Below are 13,864 nucleotides of genomic sequence, written 5' to 3' on the forward strand. Positions count from 1 at the left end.
ACAGCTGCACAGTACAGGAAACAGGAATCTGCTACGGAGCTAAGGGAGGGGAGAGAAAAAAGGATACGGGTACACCACACACAGGGACTCACAACAGGCACAGACTAACACTTTCCAGCTGATAACAATAATTCTGGCCCTTTCTAAAAAGACAGTAATAATTAAAACTCTGGTGACTGTGCCCCACCCCCCATCTTATTTAGAGCTCAGAAACGAGAAAAGAAACGCACGGAGGAAACACAGACCTTACCTGAGTTACCATTTTCTTTCTCTCCATAAACCAAATGGAAGAGATGATGAACACTTCAAAGCGGCCGCGCTGGGGCACACCTTCCACAGCTTGCTTTCCACCCCCCTCCCCCCCCAAGTCTAGCTCTTAAAGGGTGGGTGATTGTTCTCCCTTTATCCCGTTTTCCTTCCTTTTTCTTTCTAGTGTTTCTTCCTTTCTTTTCTCTTCCTCTCTGGCAGTCTCTCCCCCTCCTTCTTTCTCCAGCTCCCTCCCATATCTCAGGCAGATGGCTGAAGGAAGCCCCACCCCCGAATGCCTAAGGTAATTAATCAGAGTAGAGCCCCACCTCTTCCTCCTCCTCCCACCCCCTCCCGGCAGGCTGACATCTCCCAACTCCAGAAACAGGCCTGCTGGAGAATGGCAGTTTGGTGTGTGCTTTGCGCACGCGTGTGTGTGTGTGTGTGTGTGTGTGTGTGTGTGTGTGAGAGGGGAGGAGGGAAGGAGGGGGGGAGAGAGGGAAGGGCAGGCGCCATGTGCCCGCATATTTTAAGGAGTTTCTCCGATGGTGGCATTAATTATATGGCACGGGAAGTATTCACAGCAGCTTACCATAGTAAGTACAGATTTAAAACGTTCCATCTAAGAATACCTGATAATAAATAAGGAGAGAAACAGAAACTATTAAAAAAAATTTCCACTGATGTACAGTTTATAGATGCAGCGGATGTAATAAAAGATGAGAAGAGCTGCTCAATGATGGGTTGACTGGAAGGTTTTCAAGGAATGGAAATATGCAAGAAACTGCTTGCCCTAAACTAGTCTAATGACTGCAAAGGACAAAAAGAGAGGAGGGAGATAATTTAAGTGCTTCTTTTTTTTCTACTGTAAAAAACCTGGGGATTCTGAAAAAGGTATCTACAAACATGACTGCTTAAGAAGCTTAAGGTGGATACAAATTTGGCTGCTCAAGGCTTCCAGCTTCATTTAAAATTCTGATTAACTGAGAATTTACCCTTTGCGTTCCCCAGCCTTCTGCATCTCAGCCTCTATTGAAAAACATAAACCCTTTCTTGTACACACACTGGACATGTGTCATTACTATAACTAGTCATTGTTACTATAGAGTGCTATAGACACAGGAGGTTTGGGAGAATGTTTACTGAATGTAAGAGTTTCTTTTAAGTTCTCTTTGTAAAAAGTCATAAAGAAAAAAAGCATAAAGGTGTGATTCAGTTCAGAAGTCCTGGTCAAAGTCATAATTCTGCCCTTTACAAGTGATCTTGGAAAAGTCCTTGACCTCTGAATATAAATGTCATATCTCCCTACTTTCTATTATTATATATTCAAATAAAGTAACCTATGTGAATGTTTGATGAGTTTATGATGTTTGTCTCATAAAAATAAAGATTTTCTAATTTTTTAGTATTCTAATAAGATCCTATTCTAAAGGTTTTATTATATATTTTAAGTTATGCTATATTTATGTAATAATCTCTAATAGATTACCTGAAGAACAAAGAGATTAATTCCAAAATTGAGCTTTCTATATTTAAAATAAACACATAAAGAAATCAAAATTAAAAATCACAAATCACACCGAGAATACTTAAGTTTTTGCTGTCTCAATGAGGATTATTTGGCAAAATGTATAACCCAAGCTTTAAAACAATGTGCCACATTGGGCTTCGCTGGTGGCGCAGTGGTTGAGAGTCCGCCTGCCGATGCAGGGGACAGGGGTTCGTGCCCCGGTCCGGGAAGATCCCACATGCCGTGGAGCGGCTGGGCCCGTGAGCCATGGCCGCTGAGCCTGCGCGTCCGGAGCCTGTGCTCGCGACGGGAGAGGCCACAGCAGTGAGAAGCCCGCGTACCACAAAAAAAAAAAAAAAAAGTGCCGGATAATAATGTTGGTTGGCACATTGCCAATGAACCACCATCACGCTCCCATCCAAATTAATAATCATTTTAACAATTCTGAAAAGAACACAGGAACTACCAAACAATCTGGAGAGCCTGGAGAAACCGGCACAGTCATTGCTATTTACTGAGTACCTACAATATGTCAGGCATTGTTCTGGGCATTTTACAGCTATCAGTATACTTTTAGTATAACCTGTACGTGTAAAGAAATATGTACAAAAGAATGGGATCTTTAAACATTAGAAAAAAACATTAAGAGAAAAGGAATAGATTGGTTCTGAACTTGTTCTTTTTTTTTTTTTTTCTGAACTTGTTCTTATTTAACATTTTTAGAAATGATCTGGAAGATAGAACATATTACATTCTCTGAATTTGCAACTGAAAAGCCAATCTGGAGATAAAATGCAGTCAAAAAATTTTAAAGACAAAGTGAGGAAGCAGAAAAGAGGTGGGCGAGTTTCACTGGAAGCAGGGGCAATGCAGTGTGCTTCTGGGAAAATCTAAATCATTTACGCTTTCAGTTCTAATATAAGAAATAAACGGAGAATCACTGTATACCATTCTCTGAATCCACTGGTCCACAATAGTGCTAGGGGCAAAAAACCAGGAGCACCAAGACAGAGTCCCCCACTCCCCCCGCCACACACACACACACACACACACACTCACTCACTCACACACATGCTAGTCTTATGAAAGCCATGGCTGTCTTGAAGCTTGCAAACCTCCACACGTATGGAAAGACAACAAAGCCCCAAGAAGAGATTTTTTAAATAAAAATAAGGGATTCCCACATGCAAAAAGTCTAGGACTAGGATAAAGGTTTCCCTAGGCCTGGTATTCATGCCTCTTTTCTACATTTAGGACCACTGTTTTATATTGCAAATAATAAACTTATAAAAGTCATTACCACAAGAAAGAGTTAGTGGGAGCTAAAAGTGAAAAAAAAGTATTAAAATAATTTTCATAAACTCACTGATCATAGTGAGCACTGCACGAACTCAAGGATATTTTGATGTGCGTCCCTGACTTTAAGGGGTGGTGTTACAGAGGACAATCTGCTCCCTCGTGCCCAAGTGAGAGAAGAGCAATTGAACAGTCTGGATCTGACCCAGCAAAACAACTGCAGGCCCCTGGTGGCTGAGTGTGCCCAGTGGTACCCAGGAGAAATGCATTTCAGGGCATTTTCTGGGCAGGAGTGAGGGGGCTGGGGAGGTAGGCAGGCAAACAGACAATAAGAACGTCAGCTAAGGGAGGAGACCACATCCACCCTTGTGGATCAACCTCCAGCTTCCAGCACAGTGCCTGATACGTGGTAGGTACTCAATAAATATCTGTTAATAAATAAACAAATGAAGGAACTTCTCCTAGTTGTCTCAATGTCTTCATTGTTTGCTCAGTGTTCTATGTAATCCCCAGAACTCCAGCTTCCTTTCCCCCATACCACTCAACGGAAATGGATCTTATTAAAGTCACCAAAGACCTCTGATGGCCAAAGTCAATGGACATGTTATATCTTCTTTGACTTGTCTGCTGCATTTGGCACTCCCTCCTTTTGGAAACTCTTATTCTGAGTCTTTCTTGATTTTCCTCTTTTCCTGTTAACTCGCTTCCCCATCTTACTCTTTTTCCTCTGCCCACCTTCTATGTTGGTATTGCTTGAGGTGCCATCTTCAGACCTCTTTCTACTGCATACCACAGGTTCTTAACCCAAGGTATACAGTTCCTCACACAGGTACCCTGGTGGAAATTTGTTATCTTTATGTGCATTTCTGTGCAGAGAGGATCTACGGTATTCATAAGATTTTCAAAAGGGTACACATCTCAAAAAAGTTAAACAATGGTCCTTAGTTCCCGAGGCCTCCTGTTGACCAACACGTTTGCTGTAGGTAATGTAATCCATCCCATAGCTTCAATTACCACCCATTTACCTTGATGACCCCCACATTTCTATATCCAGTCCAGATATCTCTCCTGAACTCCAGATCAAAATATCCAAATGCTAAATAATGGTCATCTCCATTTAGATATCCTACAAATTTCTCTATCTTAAAAGACCAAAACTAAATTAAATTCTTAAAATCGAATCACTAATTCATTTAGCAAATGTTTGAGTGTCTACTATGTGCCAGGCACTATTCTAGGCACTGGGGGAAAACTAAATGGGCAAAGGAGATAAAATCCCTGTATGTGTGAAGCCTGGATTCTAGTACTCATTCTACCATGTTTGTTTACTTGGTGAAATGTGGTTAAACTTTATAACCAGTAAAACAGGTATCAGTTCTTGAAAACTTACTCTGTGGTGTCTTATCAGGCAACTACATATATTCTTAGCTCATTTCATCCTCAAGACATTTTAATCTCCTTTGCAGAGATGAGGGAACTAATACCAGGTGAGGCTAAGTATCTTGCCCAAAGTCACCAGAGCTAGCAAGCTGAAGTGTCCAGATTTAAACCCAAATTTGATGGGAAGTCTGGAGTCCTTCCAAGACTCCTCCTTCTCACTCAACACCACACCAAACCAGAAGCAAGTCTTTTTGATTTCACTGAAATGTGCCCTTTCTTTTCATCCCTAGCACCACAAATTCGGTTCTGACCTTATTATTTTGCACTCAGCCTCCTACTTATCTCCCTGCCTTCAGTCTACCCCTCTTCCCATGCAGGCTTCTTACTACTCTCAGAGCTTGCTCTTTCTAAACACAAATCTCATCATGCCACTTCCCTGATTAAACTCAACTACTGCCCACAGCCTAACAAGGGGGACAATTCTAACTCTTAAGCAGGCATCTAACACACATAACGTGGCTTCAGCCCCCTTGCCCAGAGCCCCGGCTTTCCCTCTCCCCACCCACTGCTCTCCTCTGTTCCTACCACACTTCACGACTTGCAGTTAGTTCCTCAACGACACCTCTGTTCTGTTCTCTTTTCTGTTCTTCCTCCCTTGCGTACGGCCTTCTATCTGGCTAATTCATCCTTCAAGGCTCACTTCAAGGATCCCCCTGCTCCAGAAAGCCTTTGCTGCCCTACCTGCTCCCACACCTGGGTTAGGTACCCCTTATCCCTGTGCCTTAGCGCCTAAGCCATGGTTGATACTGTTTCTGCATAACTTTGACCAGACTGTGAGCAATCTGAGGGTAGGAACTGTGTTTCACAATCCTAACGCAGTTCCTAACCCAACGCCTGAATACCTTAGTAGATGAATAAATGTTTGATGAAATCAAACTGTAATGCCTTGATTTCTACCTCTAGCCATTTATTTATCCATATGTGGGTACCTAAGAACAAAGAGCATCTCTGTGGTTATCAAAATACTATAAAAGCATTCTTTTCTTCCCAAAGAGTACTTGGAAATGTCTTTAAATTTACTTCAGTATCTTAGAAATTTGAAGGCGAAAGGAAGATGTACAAAATGAGGGAGCGGGAGAAAGGCTTTGTTTTCTACTTTATTAGAATAGTTCAGATTCTATACAAAACAACACTCACTGATTTAAAAAAAAAAACAACTCACTTTAGGTGGTGTTGCTCCTCACAATTTTAGGGACTCAACCTTCCTACCTTCCACCCACTTACCAGCAATGCTAAAAGCAGGTCCAAGAGTCCCTGACCAGAAGGCAGGGTTTGCTCATACTTTCCCAGGCTGCTGCTAACACCCAAGTGAAAAGCAACATTAAAGGGACAGCATGTCCGGCAATAATAAAAACTTGTTAGTATAAAAGCTTTTCACAGCATGTCCCCCCTCATAACCCTAAGTGTAAATAACAATTTACACCTAACAGATATAAATACCTTTCCAGAAGCATCTCCCAGACAATACTACTTTAATATTCCTTGTCCCAGCATTCTCTTTAATATAAATAAAGCCAAATTATAGATAATTCCACTATATCCTAGCTCATTTTCTCAGGGTTAGGCAGTGTTCAGTTATATATAACCCATTCTAGAAAAAAAGGTAAGCAAAATTTGAAATCAACTGCTTTAAACGTTATATGCTTATAAAAAACAAATAATCCTCATATTTATTTCCTGTCCCCCCAAACCAACCTTTAGAACAAGATCACAAATAGTATACACTAAGACACAGGTGAGGCCAGAGATATTAGAAAACATCACTTCATAAATTATTAACTAGATTTGCAGAAAATACTCTTTAAAATCTCTTTAAACTATCCCAAACTCTAAACTGAGTCATATATGCAATTGAAATTATGTGTACATTCTCTGTATTCTCTGAGAGACTAAGGAAAAGGTTCTTAGACAAATACTTAAAGGGATGGGACATAAACAAGTTTAGGAATAACCAGATTATCAAGAAAATACATGATTAATCGGTGAAAACTGAAGTGTACTGTTTCTCCAATAATACAATATGCCACGTCTCTATTACTAAATTACTGGAGGTTCTGCTGGTTTTCTTCACCACTAAATCCCTGTGTCTGGCATAGTACCTGGCCCATAACTCAAAAAACATTTGGTGAGCAATAAACTAATTTGAAATGAGAAATTAAAGTATATATATATATATCCCCCTTGACATCAAGGTCATCTGCCCACAAAGAAGTGGACAGCCTATGAGCTAAGTCACTCTATAGCATTCTGCAGACCTGAGCATCCTCTAGGCACACGTATCTTTTAGATAGGTCACTGTCTCTCAGTCTTCCAGATGCCTAATATCCTTAAGCTGTACTTGGCTCTCCTGAACCCTCAAATCAGGATACACAGCTACACCCCCCAAAATGTAAGTTCCTGCTTCTTCTCCCTCCAGCTGCCCCATTCACCTCAAAAAGATAATCAGTGCCAATGTGTTTGATGGGTGACAGGTTAAGTAAAACTGCCTGAGGAAAAACTGCGACGCTAGATGAACCCCTAACTTGCAACAAGTTGTCACATAACATAAAATTGACCATCTTAGCCATTTATACCGTTCAGTGGTATTAAATACAGTGTACCTCTGAAGAACACGGGTGTGAACTGTGCAAGTCCACTTACACGCGGATTTTTTTCACTGCACATGTATACAATCAGCGGCTGGTTGAATCCAAGGATGCAGAACCACTGATACGGAGGGCCGAGTGTGAAGTTATACATGGATTTTCAACTGTGCAGAAGGTCGGTGCCCCTAACCTCCACATTGTTCAAAGGTCAACTGTGTATTCATAATTTGTTACCAGCACCATCATCCATCTCTGTAACTCTTTTCATCTTATAAAACTGAAACTCTTAACACAGATGTAGAGAACAAACATATGGACACCAAGGCGGGGAAGTGGCGGGGGGGTGGGGGTGGTGTGATGAACTGGGAGATTGGGCTTGACATGTATACATTGATGTGTATAAAATTGATAACTAATAAGAACCTGCTGTATAAAAAAATAAATAAAACAAAATTAAAAAAAAAAAAACAAACCTGAAACTCTATACCCATTAAGTAGTAACTCTCCATTCCCCCTGTCCCCAGAGGCCCTGGCAACCACCATTCTACTTTTTGTCTCTATTGACTATGCCAAGTACCTCATATAAGTGGAATCAGTGTCTGTCTTTTTGTGAATGGTTTATTTCATTTAGCATAATATCCTCAAGGTTCATCCATGTTGCTGCTTATATCAGAACTTCCTCCCTTTTTAAGGCTGAATAATATTCCACTGTATGTATATACCATGTTTTGGTTATGCATTCACCCACTGATGGAAACTTGTGCTGTTGCTTCCACCTTTTGGCTACCGTGAATAATGCTGCTGTGAACGTGGGTATACAAATATCTTTCCAAGATTCTGCTTTCAATTCTTTTGGGTATAAACTCAGAAGTAGAATTGCTGGGTCATATGGTAATTCTATTTTTAATTTTTTCAGGAACCACCATACGGTTTTCCACAACAGCTGTACCATTGTACATTCTTACCAACAAGTGCACATGGGTTTCAATTTCTCCGCATCCTTGCCAACACTTGTGATTTCGTTATTTTTTTTGACAGTAGCCATCCTAACAAGTTATATTTTAACCATCCAGTCAGAGGTGATAAATGTCTAATCCAAAAGACTAATTTCAAGAACAGCTTCTCAAATAGATTTTTTATGGGTAGGGAGACTACACTCATTGTCTTTTAAATCATATCTAGCAAGCCCCTATCTGTAGGGGCTTCCCCTGCCTGTATTTTAAACTGATTTGGCCCAGATTTGGTTCTGCAAAAATTATAACTAATAAAATAACCAATTTCAAACTCTTAAGACAGGCATGATTTTATTAACCGTAAGAGTAATAAAAGGTGAAGTACCTAAAATACTTCATTGCCCTATGTTGAGAACTCACTTTGTTTCATTATCTCAACATCAGCAATTCTAGAACTACTTAATTTAAAAAATAGGTGCAAAACCTTTAATTTTTAATAAATACTGTACAATCACATACTCAATAATGTCCAGTTGCATAACACACTGGTACAGAACCATAAGTATTCATACTATGCAACAAAGAGCTTTGATTTAACTAAGTACAAGAATATAATAGAAGCTAAAAAGAAAATTTTATAACTATAGTTGAGACGGTTTGGGTAGCAAACAATCGTCATAAATGCACCATCATTTATAAATGCACTGGAAAAACCTGTTACCCTAACAGAATTAAGAAATAAGACTGTAACATAGTTTGGGACCCTTCAACTTAAAATTGTTTTTTCAATCACATTAATTTCCTTGATGTGGTGGAGAGTGTACTCTTAAATTTTAATATCCCATTACCTGCATTTCTAAGCTACCTTAATTTCAGACAGAATAAACCTAATAAATGGAGCAAAGTCAGGAAAGTGCTGTTTCAAATACTGAGCACCACATTTAACAGTACTAAATCTTAATGATTTGGGGTGGCAAATTCATTTTATCATAAATGAATAAAATTTTCCTGCCAAAGACTATCAAACATGTCATAATTTCTAAACAAGAACCCTTTAATCCACTTCACAATTTTTATTTTTGGGGAGAATGGCCAATTTTCTACATCAAAAAATTTATTTACATATTACAATTCTGTTTTTCATAGATCTCCAACATCTCAATCTTCTTTGGAAACATTTTTACTTTTTCAGCTTTATTTTTATACTACTTATATTACAGTTATTACAAGTCCATTACTTTACTAGTTGGGGCTCAGAAATTTACTGTTCACAGATGTTTCTCTTCAAAAGAACATCAATATTTACTTGTAAGAAGCTTTGCTTCTAATCTAGTCTCATGACACTTCCAGCCTTAAGCTGTTGCATAGACCAATCCATTGCGTTATGCCAGGAGAGAAATAGCTCACAGATAAATGAGACCCACAAATATATCAAAGCCTCATTATGGAAAATATAAGCTCGATTTGAATAACTCAAAATCACAGAGAGTTATACAGCTAATATAAAACATGTAGTATAGACCAATGTCCTACAATATAGTTAAAGAAACATAGCCATATCCCCTCCCACATGACTCCATACTGGTAGCTTACAACGTGAACGAGAGCTGTGAGTTTACTCTACAGAGCTTACCCAACAGGTCCAATTAAAAACAGCGTGGGGGCTTCCCTGGTGGTGCAGTGGTTGAGCGTCCGCCTGCCGAAGCAGGAGACACGGGTTCGTGCCCCGGTCCAGGAAGATCCCACATGCCGTGGAGCGGCTGGGCTCGTGAGCCATGGCCGCTGAGCCTGTGCTCCGCAACGGGAGAGGCCACAGCAGTGAGAGACCCGCGTACCGCAAAAAAAAAAAAAAAAAAAAAAAATAGCGTGGGTTTAGCCTTTAGGCCCCAAATACCTAATAAGATATACTGGTTTGTCACTTCCTTTAACCCTATGCATTTCTGTCCAACCCACAACTTAGGAGCTAATTATTAAAGAAATGGCAATCTGTAAAAAAAAAAAAAAAAAAAAAATTAAATACCATAAAAACAAACTAAACCAAACTGAGAAACTAAGTAATGTCTATAATTCAGATATAATTATATTAACCATTTTTATTTTCCTATTCTAGATTTTCAGTACAATTAATATTTCAAAGAATCATGACATGAAAAATCACCTAGTCCAACCCCTTCATTTTATATACAAGGAAAGTGAAGTCAAGAAAAATGAAGCTATTTGAGCATGACATGGAGGTGTTAATACCATAGGTTGAATCAGAATCCAGAATCCTTAACTTCAACTTCATTTACTGTACTGCTACTAATTAAAGGCAAATAGTTATTCAGGAATATGCTTGATAAAGGCCTACATTTTTATGATTCTAGATTTCAACCAGTTAACAATTAAGATGGCAATGATCCCATCACAGAAAGTCTAAAATGTTAAGTGTGAAGAGAGTGCCCTCTACTGTATATTACCTATCTGAAAAATACAGCAACATTTGGAAACCACCATCTGTGCTTCTCATCTACTCAAAATGAAGCCTGAAGTTTACTATAATATATATGGTGGCTTAATTATGTTACATTTATAATGCCAAGCCCAGTATTTAAAACACACACACACACACACGCATGTGGGTAACCACACACACACGGACTTCTGAAGTTTCACAACTTCTAGGATTGAAAGCAACCACCGCTGCCCAGCCCTCAATACTATAAAACACAAACTTCCTGTTACAGCAAATTAGCAAATAGCTTTGGGAAATCTATGCTCTGAATGGTACCAGGTCAGAAGACAGGAAGCTTATAAGCATTTCATCCCACCATCAAGTACTATCTAGAAACAAGTTATAACCCTTAGCTTACCTGGACAACAGGATATTGATAATCCATACAATATACACCATACATAGCAAAGGGGAAAAAAATCTTCCAATAAAGACAGTACAAAAAGTGTCTAAGCTTTTGCCTTGTTTGATCTGGCTGTCCTGTCCAAAGGAACCTGGTAGCACCCAAAAAATCCTTGGCTGACTTCCAGTCTACGCAGATAGGTATGTTGGCTCAGGTGATGAAGAAAGAGCTTGCTTCAGGCCAGGCTTCCACCCCAATAAGACTCAACACTACACAGAAGAAATGGCTGTTTTTCAGGGAAAACAAAAAGCTCCAATGGAGTTACTAGCTACAGACTGAAAACTACATTAGAGATTTGCTGTTACTGCTGGTTTTAAACTGACAACTCCTCCAGAAACTCAAGAGGTAGAGAATGACAGCCAAGGAAGGGATCGCGGGCTCCTTAAAGTGGCACCAAAAACGGTAGGAAGCACAAGGTATCCAGGATCCAAAGTGATATATATATATTCTAGGCTTTAAGTACGTCAGAGGGAACACTCCCAATCCAGGACGTGGAAAGGCAGATGGGACTGGTATTCTCTATTTCTTCTTGGGCGGGACTTCGCGTACGCGTGCGCATGTACGTGTACGTACACACACACACACACACACGAATACACACACCCTTCTTACTGTCTCCGGCACAGACAGGTGTTAGGATTAACAGTATAAAATCCTTCTGCGTGGAAAGGAATGGGAGAGAAATGAAGTCACACTGTTACATGCAGTAAAAGGAGCTCTTTCATGACACTGTATGTTTTTGTATTTGTATCATTTAACACCTCCTCTGCTGTGCTTTAACAGAAGCTAGGACAGCTGGCAGGACCAGCACTAGAAAAGAGGAAGGTGGCCCCAGCTCTGAGGCAACATGAGTCCACTGGAAACCTTCAGATATGCCAGAGACTCTCTCAGCTGTTCCAATCAAACATGGAAGGATTAACTCCGGCTGCTTGCAAAAAGATGGGGGTGGAAAGGTCTCTTCAGAAAAGCCAGCTGCTTCTCCCCTTTTAGGAAGCTGCTATACCCACCCTGCCACTATATACAAACACGCATGTGCACACATATTTCTCTAACAGATACTAAAAGCAGTAACAAACACAGACAGGTGTTAGGTCAGTCTGACAATGCAGGGCAGGTTAAAGAGTTGGCTTTCAGAGCCTAAATGGCCCATCTAAAACCAGAGAACTGCTAAGTAATTCTTAGCAAACAGGATCTAGAGTGAGCAGAAAGTAAAGATAAATGCTCAGTAAGACACACACACCATTTATAACTATCATTCCTAAGAAATCCCCTACTTGGGGCAAACATTCAAAAGTTCAAAATGATAAATAATTCTAAATTAGTTTCAGGGACTCTGATCTCCCTAATCTTGGAGAGCCAGTAATATTATAACATGTTTTAGTAAGATTAACCCATGAGGATTATTTGCATTTGTAAGAGTCTAACTCTTACCATGCCCACTCCACCCCCAGGGCAATTTTTCTCCTTTTATGGTCATCGCAATTTATTTTAGTATTGTTCAGGAGAAATTGTCTTTTAAGAGTCAGAATGGCCTCGTTAGTACATTGAAGATCTCTTGGTTAAGCGTTTACCTTAAATCGGTTCTGGGAGATCAGGCAGAGAGCACTGCAATGTACTAGATTATCTTCAGATTGCTGGTCCTGATTCGATGTGTATTACACATGACGGACAACAATAAATCAGTTCAGTATAATTTTAACAATTTATTGATCTATTATACACAAGGTATTGTGCTGAGCACTGGAGGAATGAACAGGCACAGTTCTGTTGTCAAGGAATTTGCAGTTTATGGGAGAACAGATCAGTACACAGGTAAACCCAAAAGGCAAGACAATGCTACAGTCCAAAATTAAACACTGTGGGCAACTTCTCACACAGGAAGTAACATTTTTAAAAAGCTGCTCTTAATGGACACTTCCATAGTGTCACTTTCTCACCACTAAAACTATGAGACGCTGCTGTGCCAATTCTTAACAGAGATTGAGCCTTATAAAATTTTTGATCTGATGCCTTAAGGGCCTATAATATACATTCTACTTGTCCCCTATATAGTTATTAAAATGGTAATAAAGAAATAACAATAGGGATGTTTCTATAATAAAAACTTATACTAAATTTTCCCTTCTAACGAAATCATTCTCCAATCCTTCTTCCTCCTGTACGCTCTGCCCTCCCACCTTCCCTCTACTTCATTTCATGTCCAGCAGTACAGCGGTACTGGCCACACACATACTTATAAACTAGCATCTTAATCACTATTACATCTTCTTGATATGACTGATGCCAAGATTCTCTTGATATAAAGTCTGGGAAATAATGATACTTATAAACCATACAGGGCCGTGAGGCTGTCAAACTTAACCTTCATGCGTTAACTCAGTTCAATACCTGATGAATTAATCACAGAAGATGGAATTTTCCCAAACTGTGTTATATTTAAGATGATAGACTGTAACTCAAATTCTAGAACAACTGTTCTAATTTCAGCCTGAAAGTGGTCCCCAAATATGTTATTGAGGGCCTCATCAATCTCTGGAGCTTTAAATTCTTCCTGAGGATAGATCTATACATACATGGTGAAAAGATGTGACTGATACATTATTAAGTGAAAAAAATTATACTGTTGAATAATGGTTAGGGTGTAATTTCATATTTGTAAATGCACATATGTGTCTGCGTGTATGTTAATCAATAAATTATATATGTAAGTTATAAGCTTTATGTGTCTCACATGTAAGTTACATGTTATATATTTATACACACATATATAACTAACTGGTTGACATGCACACCAATATATGCCATATATAGTACATATTTATACACACACACATTGACACACATACATATTACAGGCATAAGGCAAAACCAACACCTCTAGGGGGCGGGATAGTGGTTTTCATTTATTTCTTTAGAGATAAACTTCTAATTTGTCAA

General features: G+C 39.3%; 1 protein-coding gene across 17 annotated transcripts in view; it reads right to left on the reverse strand.

The window, feature by feature from the left end:
- RBFOX2 (RNA binding fox-1 homolog 2) overlaps window positions 1-13,864 on the reverse strand; it is a 256,259-nt gene that overhangs the window by 84,499 nt on the left and 157,896 nt on the right. The window contains exon 1 of one of the 17 annotated variants that reach the window (XM_089921273.1): window positions 251-548. The exons of 15 other annotated variants lie outside the window; for them this stretch is intronic. Coding sequence is in view for 1 of the 2 variants with exons in the window: in XM_089921274.1 (XP_089777400.1) it covers window positions 251-277 (27 nt within the window). In the remaining variant the exon portion in view is untranslated. Of the gene's footprint in view, window positions 1-250; window positions 549-13,864 lie in introns of those variants that run through there. One more of the 17 variants, XM_089921274.1, reaches the window with a different exon arrangement.

Source organism: Delphinapterus leucas, chromosome 11 (assembly GCF_059928025.1).
Source record: "Delphinapterus leucas isolate spDelLeu-1000000601 "Yukka" chromosome 11, BTC_Dleu_Yukka2, whole genome shotgun sequence".
Taxonomy (NCBI): Eukaryota; Metazoa; Chordata; class Mammalia; order Artiodactyla; family Monodontidae; genus Delphinapterus; species Delphinapterus leucas.